Source organism: Carassius gibelio, chromosome B15 (assembly GCF_023724105.1).
Source record: "Carassius gibelio isolate Cgi1373 ecotype wild population from Czech Republic chromosome B15, carGib1.2-hapl.c, whole genome shotgun sequence".
NCBI lineage: Eukaryota > Metazoa > Chordata > Actinopteri > Cypriniformes > Cyprinidae > Carassius > Carassius gibelio.
In genome coordinates, this window is record NC_068410.1 from 13,313,375 (window position 1) to 13,326,365 (window position 12,991).

Genomic DNA, 12,991 nt, shown 5'->3' on the forward strand with positions numbered 1-12,991 from the left:
CACATTGTGTTAATTTATTTTTAACACGTGCTGCAGTTGTGTCATCTGCAAAAATGCTCGAGCTCTTTAAATTTTTGTGGATTCTGATTGGCTGTCAGTGTTGGTATCAATCATCAGCCCAGGAATTTTTTTTTTTTTTTATCGCCGTTATAGGCATAGTTGTGGTATGAACTCTGCTATCTTGTAAAATATAGATTTGTTTTTTTTTTTAAACTATATATTGGTATGAATTGTGTTTTACTGTTGTTCGCTCTATGGAACACAAATGGATATTTCTGAAGAATGTACAGTTCCATTACAATTGCAATGAATGTGGACTTTAGGACTTTCAAGCTTCAAAATGGATGCAGAAGCATCATAAAAGTGTAGATGCTTTATATACTGGAAATCTGCGTGAGGGCAAAAATTTTCCACACACATTCATTATGGTCACATGGATTCACTTTGTTGACCAACAGGAAGATGTTTATTTCAGAATTGACGTCTGAGTAAGTGGTAATTACTTTGGTATTGACAATAGAGCTTCTTTGCCAGTTTCGCTAATATGACTAAGCTTTAAAATACAAACTGTATGTTTATAGAAAGCCAGTATCCATGATTTGTGTTTGGCCTCTGTGTGCTGAGCCAGGCAGTTAACAAACCTTATTTTACAGACAAAGCCTGTACTTTGTTTAAACGAAACAGACCCTTGTCTTTCTTTCTCTCATTCTCTCTTCCCTTTCGCCACCTTTTCTGCATGTTTTTGTTTTAAGACGAGCAGTTCCAATTTTCCCCAGGCTTCTGGCAGAGACGTCCACGGAATGTTTTCGCAGTAACACTGAGAATAATGAGAGGTACATTTGTATCCTCCCTTTGTGCAGTTCATTTCCATGAGGTCATGGCCTTCCCCCTTCACAGCTGTTAGCAGAGCTCTTCAACCAGATAAAAACGAGCTCAGAAGGGCGTTTGAATCAGAGTCCAGAACTCCCAAATACTTTCATCATTACTGTTCTCAACACTATTTATTGGTCTTAATGGAAGGCTTTGATAGAGCCGATTTAACAGGCATATAAAACATCAAAACAGTGTCTAAAGGTCCAGATTCTAAAAGCAATCTGAATTGCACACCAGATTTATTTGCAAAAATGTGTTTTAAGGATAATTTTTTATGTTTTTTTTTCTGCCATGATAATGCAAAGTGGAATAAATTATGTATGTGATATTAGTAACTGAGTGGCACTGAATACTTAAGTCAGTACTCATCTAAATCGCACAAATGAATAATGACTAACAATTAAATGATATATCTTTTGCATATATATGCAAATATAGGCTATATGTATATACATTTATATACCATGCCATGTACACAATCTACTATATAGTACATGTCCTAAAACTTTACAAAACCTAAACTCAAGATAAAGTAAATTCTTTTTAGTTATTTGGTTGTTGTTGTTTTTTTTATATTAAATAACACCACAGATACCGAACGTGTTATCATTTAGCGCTAATGCTTTTGTTACTAAACATATTGTGTTTACATTTTTATTAATATCAGCAGAGGGCGTCCTTTCATTATCCACGAGGACTGCCCGTGTGTTACAGATTAAGTTCCCAATTCATATTTTTGTTCATATATTTGGTTTAATAACAGCAGAGGGCGTTCTTTCTCCATCACAACCACGCTAATGAACGATAATTGCATACAGAAACCATATGCATGGCCTAGTTCAAAAACACTTCCCTAAGAAAGAACTGGGTAAAATAAACTAGGTTATTGTTAGGTTTAGGATTATAACTTAGTTATTACCCAGTTATTGTCATTACTATAATAAGAATGTACATGTACTGCTTCCACAAAATTAGCCTCTTTTTAGTTACTCTCCATTTACTTAGTAATTGCCAAATCTTTGTGGAATTTTGTGTATAATGGAAGGCGTAATGGAAGTCCCCTGTGCAGTGGACGTCTTGTGTGGGTGTGAGGAACTGGTGTTTTCCCCGTTCTCATTCTCAGAGACAGGAACGTTCCTATTGACCCCGAGACTGGACTTCCTATTTGTAAAATAAACTCATATTGGTTCAGTGGGCCTGGGGCCAGACACACTGTGAATTGGATGACCTCTCTGAACTGAGCGGAGTCTATTCTAGCTTTGCTATACTTAGAGGACTATATCCATGGCATGAGTATCAGGGTCCCAAGTGCTTGTTTTTCAGTAAGTTTATAGAAATGTTGAGGGTACAGTATCACGCTTTTGCTCTTTCTAAAGGCTACAACAGTATTGAATTTCAAGATGAACAGTCTAATTGTGAGATTCATCGTAAAGTTACACAAAAATGAAAATTCTGTCATCAATTACACACCGTCATGTCGTTTCAGACTCGTAAGATTTAGGTTAATATTTGTAACAAAACATTTATTTCTGTCCTTCCATTGAAACTAACCAAAAGGCAGAAGATACAATAAGGTCATAAAGGCATTAAAACATCAATAATATTAATAAAACACTAAACTGAGCAAACTTTACAGAACTTGTATTTTTGGGTACACTAACCTTTTAAGAGAATGATGTCATAGAGAAGAATTTGTCATATTTTCTTCATGTTTATCTACTTGTCGTGAATAATTGAAGAGCTGATGTTCCTCTTACATGGAAATTTGTTTGAGGGTTAGTCAGAGTGCAGACCTTTACAAATAAGGGAGCAAAGGTCAACTTGTAGCCAGACTCAAATCAATCAATAAACAAATGAGAAACATGTTTTAAAAAATTCCCACATGCTTAGAAATTTTAATCCCATACTCTATAATCTAAATTAACAAGATTGTGTTTTTAAAAAGACATTTAAAATATCTTACTCTAAAGACTGAATTGCAGTGAACAGTCAATGCTTAATTTTATTGAAAGGAACAAAATGAACTATTTCTTTTTAAAAAATAGGACAATTTACTAAAATGATTGAATTAAATTCATCATGTTGCCTCACTTCCTAAGCTTTAGGTTATTTATAAAGCATTGTTCTCAAGTATGCAGTTAAAGATAGCAGATATGAAAGACACATCCGAATGTAAGTACTATGGGAACAATATGAGATTCTGATTTCCATTTGCTAAAAATGTTGGAATGTGGAGCTGTCCAGTGCTGAATGTGCCTCTTTCTATACTTACAGAAAAAGCATGCATTTCACACACATTTTTATCAAATTAACCACTTAAAGCTACTTCTCTACCACATTTAAAATCTTTGAGTTTAAACTATATACCAACACACTCAAAAGTTTCTTAAGCTAATAAATGCTGCATTTAATTAATCAAAAATACAGCAAAAATAGTAATATTGTGAAATATTATTAGAATTTAAAATAATTGCTTTTTATTTAAACATGCAGCAAATCAACATTTTATAATGATTCTGAAACATCATGTGACACTGAAGACCGGAGTAATGGCTCCTGAAAATTCAGCTTTGCCATCACAGGAATACAATTCCATGTACTACATTTTTTAAATATATTCAAAGTGATACACAATATTATTGCTTTTACTATGTTTTCATTAAATAAAAGCAGCCTTGGTGAGCATAAGATAACTTTTTTTTTCTAAACCATTAAAAATCCTAAGTTTGATCGGTAATATAGCTGGTTTGAAATCTAGATGGATTGTAAAGCATGATAACACTGGACCAGGCTTCAGGAAACTCCCTTCCAATGATTGAACAACTGGAGGAAATGGCCTTCATTATACTATCTGGTTCATAAAGTCCCACGCTCACGATCAACAGCTTAAAATCTCAGCTTAGATGTTGAATAAGTCATTCATCACAATCAGAGACATTGTTGTGAATTGCATTTTAGTTCAATGACTAAACTACTACAAGTTGTGCTGAAGACAAAGACAATACGACCGCAGAGTCAAATACTGTTTATTGTTCATTTGTATAGTCAGTGAATGTGGTTTTGATTTTATCCAGGCCTCTGGAGAGACAGACATCTGCTCTACCCACAAACAGCATCACTGGAGACCTTCATAGAAAACAAACATTTGTGGTACAAGAATACAAAAGGCTTGCGGCTTAATATGGAATGAAATCACAGCTTGTTTAAAAACCTTAAAATTACAATGATAGACCATGGGTTAGTGCTTGTCACCTGCTTTGTGCAGAATTGAGAGTGACAGAAAGGATAAGGGAGTCATTTTTATATTTTAAGAAGGACAACAGCTTGCATGGACCTTGCAAATGCATTTTTTTCCTATTAAATTCACCTGATTGTCTTGCGCATCGTGCCTTTCTGAATGGGTTTTGAATTGTCATGTAAGACCAAACAAAATTGATATAAACCAGAAAAACCTGTAGTACTACCTTGTTTCTCTAATGTATACATACAATGTTTTCCAAAATAGCATAGCTAAAAGCCTTTCTGCAACTCTGTTTTTACCGGCAACTGAATTGAATTACCGTCTCTCAAAACAAAAACACAAGCACAAAATTTCGATCTCAAAATGCATTAATCAATACCACTTGAGCAGTGAGAGACCCTTAATGATGTTCAATAATAAATGACAAAAACATCATCAGATTGTAGAACGGGTTTGGAAAATATAGTAGTGACACTTGCATTTAAAAAGAGTGCAAAACGGCTTTAGTGGAATGATTACAATGTATGCAAAACAAAAAAATCATGAAAAAACAATATGATGTTGTAAATGCTCCCATGAAACCTTTCATCATTTTTACAGTCAGGCAAAAAAAAAAAGCAGACAACAAATCATACTAAGGCCCAACATTAATTGTAGTATACAAATATTCCTTATAGACCTCACAATAACCCACAGCTAATCGACAAGAATCCAATCCATCAATTAACACTGAAAAGCTGCATGTTTGTAAGAAACATCTGAAGTTTAAACTACCATTTCTAGCAAGATTAATACTTTCTCCAATGAAAAAGTCCATCCCACGTAGTCCTCTTGTATCAAAATCCACCGACATATTTGTTTAGAAAATATTTGGATTGTTTTCACTTGTAAACGTTGCTTAATCTGTGCATATTTCTCTCCTGATTCAGACATGACGACTTTTTCACTGGAAAATGTAATATTATGGATAAAGGACATTTTGGAATGGTTTGAAGTTAAAAGATTTCTTAATGATGGAGCTGCATATTATAAAAATACAGCCTTACACTTCACAAGACACTTATTGCTGGACTGAAGACATTAATTACTTGTGGATTATTGTGCGGTTTCAAAAGTTCCCATGAAGTCAGGCAAGAAACAAATCAAGTAGACAACAATTCATACTTAAAGGCCCAACATTAGTATTGTAGCATACAAATGTTCCCAATAAACACTTGACAATTATAAATCTTCGATCTTAAGAAGTAACATCCCGTTTTAATGTTTTTAATACAAAGCTTACATTCATGTGATATTGCTGTATGAAAAAAATAGTGTTGCTTCTAGAAGCGGATGAAAAAAGTGACAATGAATATAAAATCATAAGAAAGCACAGTCAGCAGCCTCGCGATCACGATTTAGAAAAAGGTTGTGATTCAAATCTATATACAAGCAACAGTAGTGGAATGATCATCTATGATAAAGGAACAAGTGGTTTCCCACATTTGAAGAACAGTGGCGCTCAAAAAACCTGAGGATGACAGAAACACATCCCTAAATGCCTCCCTCAGAGATACACGTCCATGGTCTGAAGGATCATGTGGCGGCACAGGGGGCAGTTCTGTTGGTCGACAGGCTGGCTGAGCAAAATGTTGGTGCAGTCTCTACACAAGCACAAGTGACGGCACGGTAGGAGCACGACGGTCTTGGTGCTGTCCTGACAGATCACGCACTTCTTCCTCTCCTCCTGCTCCTGCAGAAGAGTCAGCAGGTTGTCAGCCGGAGGGCCTTTGCAACTGTCCTGCGAAGGAAACTTCCGGAGTGACTTGTGAGTGCTTGAACTGGGAAGTGGCGGGTTTATAGACTCGTCCACTTGGTGGGCATCCTCAGGTGTATTTTCCGGCACATCTAGGCCAACTTGAGGCTCAGGGTTGGGATCAGGCTGTCTAACGTCCCTCTCAGCCATTTCCATCCTTGCAGGAACCATTATCTGGCTGCGATTCCAGGCCAGTTGCCACCACACATTCCTCTCGAGCAAATAGAGACGATGTAGAGCCCTTTGGAGACGCTGTAGGATGGGAACAGTGTTGATGTAGTTGATTACACGCAAAAACACAAGTCGTGGGAGCATGGGGTTTAGATATACAGTGGCACTCACGATTATGATCAGCGTGAGCAGCAGCCCGTAAGAGTTGAGCAGGAAAGTGCTCACAAATACATGGCACACGGATCCCAGGAACTCCATCGCCAGTCTGCATGGCGTCCACAGCAGGATGGAGGTGCCGACAAGACTGCTGTAAAGAAACGTCAACACCGTCAAAGTCAGCTCAAGGGCTTTCTGCAAAGGGCAGGACACCGCTTCCACCGTGCTGACCACCACCGAGTATAAATTCTGCGTGCCTATGAGCAGCAAGTTGATGATCGTGTTGATGAAATACAGCAGCAAGCTGAACACAATCCCACAGCCTTCCCAGGCCTGGCGCAGCAAACTGTGTCCCGACAACAGTCCACGATGGAGAAGCTCTTTGGTGCGGAGCAGTAGATGCGAAGACAGGTATCCGATCATCTTGAAGCTTTCCAGGAGCCCCCCCAGCAGCTGCATCCAGCCTCCGAACATGTTATGGGTCACAACGGTCACTCCGTCCCTCATGGTGATGATGCAAAGCAGACTGAGATTCCAGCACTCCGACACTGAATTTGTGAGTAGCATGGGCAGACTATTTATAAAGGAGATCACTGCCACCAACAGCTGAATCACTGAGCTGACAATCACAAAATTTAAATCCAGGAGGAGGCAAATGACATCTATGCATTTCCCAATTGAACTAAAAACTAAGTTCAGTAATGTTAGACCCATAATAAGGATGTCCGCTTGTGAAACTGTAGCATTAGTTTGCCGAGATGGACTGTATATTATTTGTGCTGTCAAACGACATAGTCGAGTCTGTGGTTACACAAACACACAGCTCTCGTAGCCAAGTTAGCTCGCATGCTAACACATTAGCATCTTTGCTAACGCTGACGGCTTAGCAAATCACTTGTGATTAAAACTAAATCAACTCGAGTTGTATTTTAACTGACCATTAGCTGAGAATGGCATGTCCTCTGTTTTGGACTGATACACTCATTCTAAACAAGGGTAGCACAGTGAAGAGGCTGCTGACACATGGACGTGAACTGCTCGGCGGATGTTTACGTTTGAACATCGAAACAGCTTACGTCGTCTGGTTTTGTAAAGATGTATCCCAACTACGGTTTTATTCTTATAAACGGTGTAGTTCAAGCGTCCGCGTTATTTTGTGAAGCTCCAAGACGACCACATACTCAGGTCTTTGTTTGGATTATTAATGTCTAGAATCGAAAGCTTCTCGTTCTGTTTTCAGTCTGTTGTTTCCGCTTTACAGCACGTGTTTGAAGTGGATCAATCCGGCGCTCGTGCTGCGCAAAGTGCGCAGAAATGCCCCTTTCCATTTTCTTTTAGTCGTATTATTGTGCATGCATTGATTATATTACAAATAATGTAGTTACAAATCAATAGAGGATGGGGAAAATTAAATGATTCGTGATTGATAGTTTAAACAAATAAAACTTTTTTTCGAACAGTTTCGAACAGCTTGGCATGCTTGATTGAATCAGTGCTGTTATTTATTTATTTGTTGGCTTTTGTATTTAGAATATTGGGCACGTTCTACAATATGCACTTTGTTTCCATTTGAAATGTTTTTAGAGTTTTGATTCACAAAACACAGACCCACAAAAGTCCAGTAACACAAAGTTGTTTCTTTTAACAACTAAACTTGTTATATTATGAATAATTGTTTCACTGTTGAAACGGTTACATTCATCTTACCTCATTCACTATGACAAAAGGGTAAAACGAGAATGTGTGTTCAAACTGTATCGTTATTCCTGAGCAAAAATGGTAGAAATGTTCAATAGTCTTTTGTAGCCAAGGATTATGTTCAGAAAACGACTGTCAAAAACAAACAAACAATGAGAAATATTTATTTGTGTAACAACTAGCCCCAGTCTTGCTAAGATTATTTTACATTTCAAAAGAATTAATGTTCTTGTCTGCTCATTTGAGCTGGACAAATAAAAGAAAAAGATTATTTAAATTTTTGTAGGTCAAGCTTGAAGAAAATATATAACTGATTGATGGTTTATAGAGCAAAAGAGAATGTCAATAGAGAAAGAATAGCCGAAATGAGCTAGTATTGCATTTATGAATGCCTCTATTAATTAATATTTATAAGGCAACATTACACAGAAACACATGCACACATAGACACATGCAAACACACAAACAATGTGATGTGTTGGGACGCACAACTGCTGCTTTGCTGAGCATTTGTCAGGGCCGGAAGGTTGAATACTCTTTAACCTTCATCTGAGGCCAAACAGACATTCTCAGCTGAGAGCCTCTTGGGAAAATAAACAAACTATACTGATCTAAGGCCCCCATTTGGAAGTAACAAAGCCCTGAAGAATACATTTCCTTTGACAGATTTCCTTCTTCTAGACCATAAAGCAAAACATATCTGTATTTTCCACTCACTTCCACACCATTAAAATCAGTGACAGTCCTCAAGTCTGCTCCTTGCTTAAGCATTGAAGGAAATCTTCTCTCACGAGGGAAACACAATACTGGTGACTTGATTTTGTTGAAGGTTTTCTATTGTTTCACTCTCCCATTTCTTCAGAAAACACATATTTCCTCTCATGTGTGACGAAAACTGGTGAATTCAAACAACAACATGGAAATATGTTTAATGTGGTTTTCTTAGCACACGTTTTGTTGAACTGGAAATATTGTTGAAATGTTGACGGGTAGATTGTTATCCCACACAAAATAATCGATTAATTCATAAATCAAGTGACACTGAACAGTGGATTTCTAGTTCCCATCTCGCTTTGCTTGGTACTGGATTGGGGGAGTAAATGTTTAATATATTTGCTCTATATTCTTAATTAAATGGAAACATTTGTTAGTGTTTTGTGTTCAGTTTTCTTGAAGATTTAGAAGTAGTTCTGTCATGTTGGAGGTGGCTACTGTTGTGCAGAACAGAGGAGCTTAACTTGTTGACTAATTAATAGGCTTGAGAGTGAAAAGTGTTTTATCTGTTAGCATGCTACCATATGTTATTGTTAGTTAGCAATCAGCTGGAAGAACTTCAACTGAGTTAATTTGGTAAGTCTAATTTTTAGGGAACTTTAGTTAAGCTTTTTCTTAAACTTCACTAAATAATGACTTGTCTTAGATTTGTTATACAACCTTATGCCTATTATGTTGTAAAATAATTTATGAACATGCCTACAAATTGTTGCAGTGTGTTGTGGAATACTTTAATTTATATATCAATCATAAAGCTTGTTGGTCAATTTGATCTGCATGTTTAATAATTAAAGACAACTGGACAGACCAAAAAATAATTTTTTTAATGTATTTTATTTATCAGAAAAAACATACACTACATCAGTGAAGACATACTTTATCAGTTTATACAGGACTGTTTAGCTGGAAATTAAAACTTTAGCCGCTTCCAGCAAACTGATCCTGAATGAACTGATAAGTAGCACTGCAAATACAGCAAAACTCACAGAAGAGGTGCTTTTCGCACTTCTGTTTGAAATGTCAAATGTTTTAAAAATGGTTATGATACTGTTGATCATATTCAGTTTATGGAAAACGTTCTATAAAGTTAAGTACAGTTTAAAAAAAATAATGTGTTCTCATTGAAACTACATGTCATCTAACTCTCAGCAGATTATTAATAGGGTGTTAAATTAGAATTAGTATAATTTGAAATGTATTTGTTACTTTTGGAAGAAGAATGTCTGTTGTTGAAGATACTGTAATGACTGGAAGTCAACATGTAGTTGTAAACTTAGAATTAGTATAATGTCTAAAATGTACCATTAAAATAAAGCGTTATACCTTTCAACAGATGTTTTTCATCTATGTGATTTTTATTCATTTTATTGAACCCAGTTATGGTCAACTGACCCCAAACATAATGATTGTACCCAGATTTTGAACCAAATAACAGGGTTAAATTGCAGCTGGTGCTGTGTTGACTCAAAAGTCTATCAAAAGCAATATGAGGAGAACTATTAATAGTCCCTCAGTTAGAGACAGACTGATGGTGCAGTAATCCACAAGCTTCTATGGGAAAACACAAACTCTCAACAGAAGAAACCACTGGTAAGCTGTCTGGTCACAACCGAGTCTACGACCTCACATACCACAGCAACCCACCAGCTCCAGCCAAGTTCAACACTTGAGCGAGCTTAAAAAGAAGCATAGGAATCGAGATTGAACGGGGTAGAGAAAATATTGATATGTTCAATTGGACAATCCCTTGGGCTTAGAGTCTTGGTCTGTGAAAATTTGTCTTCCCAGCGATATCATTTTTACCAGGGTGTGATCTCTCTATATCAGATTCATACCCTAAACAACGGAAATGAAGCATAGTTGTGGTATGAAGATTCTGAGATATATATATATATATATATATATATATATATATTCAAGCTGCAAAGGCTAACATTTTATTTATTAATTTATTAATAAAAATATTTTAAATTTTTTTTTATAAATCAATGGAATGAATAAATGTGTTTTATATAAATAAAACACATATATGTATTCCCAAAAGACCAGGTCAAACTTATTTATGTCTTCCTATCACCACAGAGACACGGTCTACACCATGATCAAGATTACTGATGTCAGTGTGTCCTTGAAACAAACCCTGTTTTTGTGAAGACTCTTTTGTGCACATATAGCACCCTAAATGTCTTCTGCTCCCTGCCCTTGAGCCCCTTCACTCCTCTGACATTCACAGCCACCACCCTTGTGTTTAACAGACAATAGCTCCTCTCATTCAAGCAGACAACTCCAAAAAAACATTCCCCAGAATGACTTATTTCCTACTTCCTTGCTGACGTTGAAGGAAAAGCATGGTTCTTTCCATTACCTCAAGAAAGCAAGACAATGATATGTGGGATTCACAGATATTAATCATTCTGGTGGGTTATCATCAGTAAAATCACAACTGATTTTCCATTATAAGTTACAACTTAAGGTAACAAAATAGCAGGTGTTATGTGTTTTTTTTGCTGATAAAAAAAGGATTAACAGGCCAAACAGGACTTGAATTCTTCAGTGCTTTTTTTCTCCTAGACATGGCGGTAGAATGGTGCTAATTGCAGAACATGTTGTGGTAGGCAGAGCGTGTCTAACATGTTCCAGCCATTAATGGACTGAAAAGCAAGACATGCATGCAACATATATGCTTGTCTAAATTTTGTATTCATCTTCTTTGTAAACATGCTTATATGGCATTTTACAGCATAATTTATTATAGTGCTTTCAAAATTCTTAATTTTTGTGAATTACACAGGTATTTATTTCAGTATGTTTAAACCCAATTGATGCTATGTTTATAAAATGGGAGCATGGGACTCACACTCTAAACCCAGAATGGGACTTTAGCCACACTTAAAGGAGTAGTTCACTCAAAAATCTAGATGAGTTTGTTTCTTCATTCTAACAGATTTGGAGTATTTTAGCATTGCCTCACTTGCTCAACAGTGGATCCTCTGCAATAAAAGAGTGCCGTCAAACTGAGTGTCCAAACAGCTGATAAAAACACAAAAATCCAAAACAAAAACTTATATCAATCAGTTGCAAAAAGCTGTGTTTTAAAATAAATAAATACATCATTTGGTCGTCTTACATCGCCTTTGTTGCTTCTGGACAAAATACAAGTCCATCCATAATACTTCTTCCTATTTAACTCTATTTAAACTCTAGTTAAATTATTTTTGTAAATTGTTATTTGAAAAACTTTATTTTTGCTTTCTTGAAATAAAGCCTTTAGTTTGATACTGTGTTATCTGATGCAGCTTCATTGATACATTTTTAAAGTGGACCTATTTTATTCTAGTTTATATACTATGGAATGAAGAATGCATTTGAGGAATATAATTGAATCCAAACTAATTAGTAAAACTGTTCTTTAAATAGATATTATACACAATTTTACTTTGATATATAAAGTTACATAAAATGTGACAAATATACATATATATATTTTTTGTCATTGGAGTATCACCACACTCTCCTCCAGGTGTGCAAACATTACCTTAGCTATCCAGAGCACAGCTGTCAACACCATACTCACAAACTACAGCCAGCAAGCTATTACTCTGACCAAATACTGCCTTCACTTCATTCTGAGCTCTGAAACTAAAAATGAGCATCTCAAAAGGGATTTGACTTGGTGGGTCATGTGAGGGAGTAAACCACGTCAAATTGATTCTCGACTTTAGTCTCACAGGAAATCTTTCAGCCTATTTTCAAATACATATTCCTTGGTTTGTCTTGTAATAAGTTCTCAGCAGTAGATCATCGGATGCATGATCAGATTACAGGCTCTTCGAATCTGTTTTTCATCCACTAATGGTAGACAGTTCAAATAATGTCAATTTAGAAAGTATTTAAAAGGCCAACTGAAAGCCTCATTATCAAGAACAATAAAATTTATAATGACTGTTGATAAATATAGAAAGCACTGATTAAGACGTCAGGCTCTGCTGCTGGAGAAAATATCAGGTCAAGCTATTGTTCACGCGCTTAGACTGCATGTCAGAAAATACAAGTCATATACTTCAGTAGACATGACATCCCACTTGTCTCAGCCATTGTATAATGTACACTGATACTAGTAAGTTTGTGAACCCCTACACTTTCTCTGTATTACTGCAAACATGTTATCTTTGTTAATATATGTACTTCCAGGGTAATCAGTTCAGAAGTAAATGGAGTCTGCCCTTCTGAAAAAATATATTACTTTTTGTGGAATATTCTATGAGGACACAAAGAAACAGGGA

At 36.1% G+C, this 12,991-nt stretch overlaps 1 protein-coding gene across 2 annotated transcripts; it reads right to left on the reverse strand.

Annotated features, from left to right (window-relative positions):
• Positions 1 to 3,883: 3,883 nt before the first annotated feature.
• Positions 3,884 to 7,516, reverse strand: rnf26 (ring finger protein 26). 2 transcript variants are annotated; one of them, XM_052576579.1, is made up of 2 exons: positions 6,252 to 7,516; positions 3,884 to 6,161 (listed from the first exon to the last, which is right to left on the reverse strand). In XM_052576579.1, exons 1-2 carry the CDS (start codon positions 6,948 to 6,950, stop codon positions 5,661 to 5,663), a joined length of 1,200 nt encoding a protein of 399 aa, XP_052432539.1. In that variant the 5' UTR covers positions 6,951 to 7,516; the 3' UTR covers positions 3,884 to 5,660. The 2 variants fall into 2 exon arrangements, with proteins under 2 accessions (XP_052432539.1, XP_052432538.1); XM_052576578.1 differs by having other exon boundaries at positions 3,884 to 7,516.
• Between the last annotated feature and the right edge of the window lie 5,475 nt (positions 7,517 to 12,991).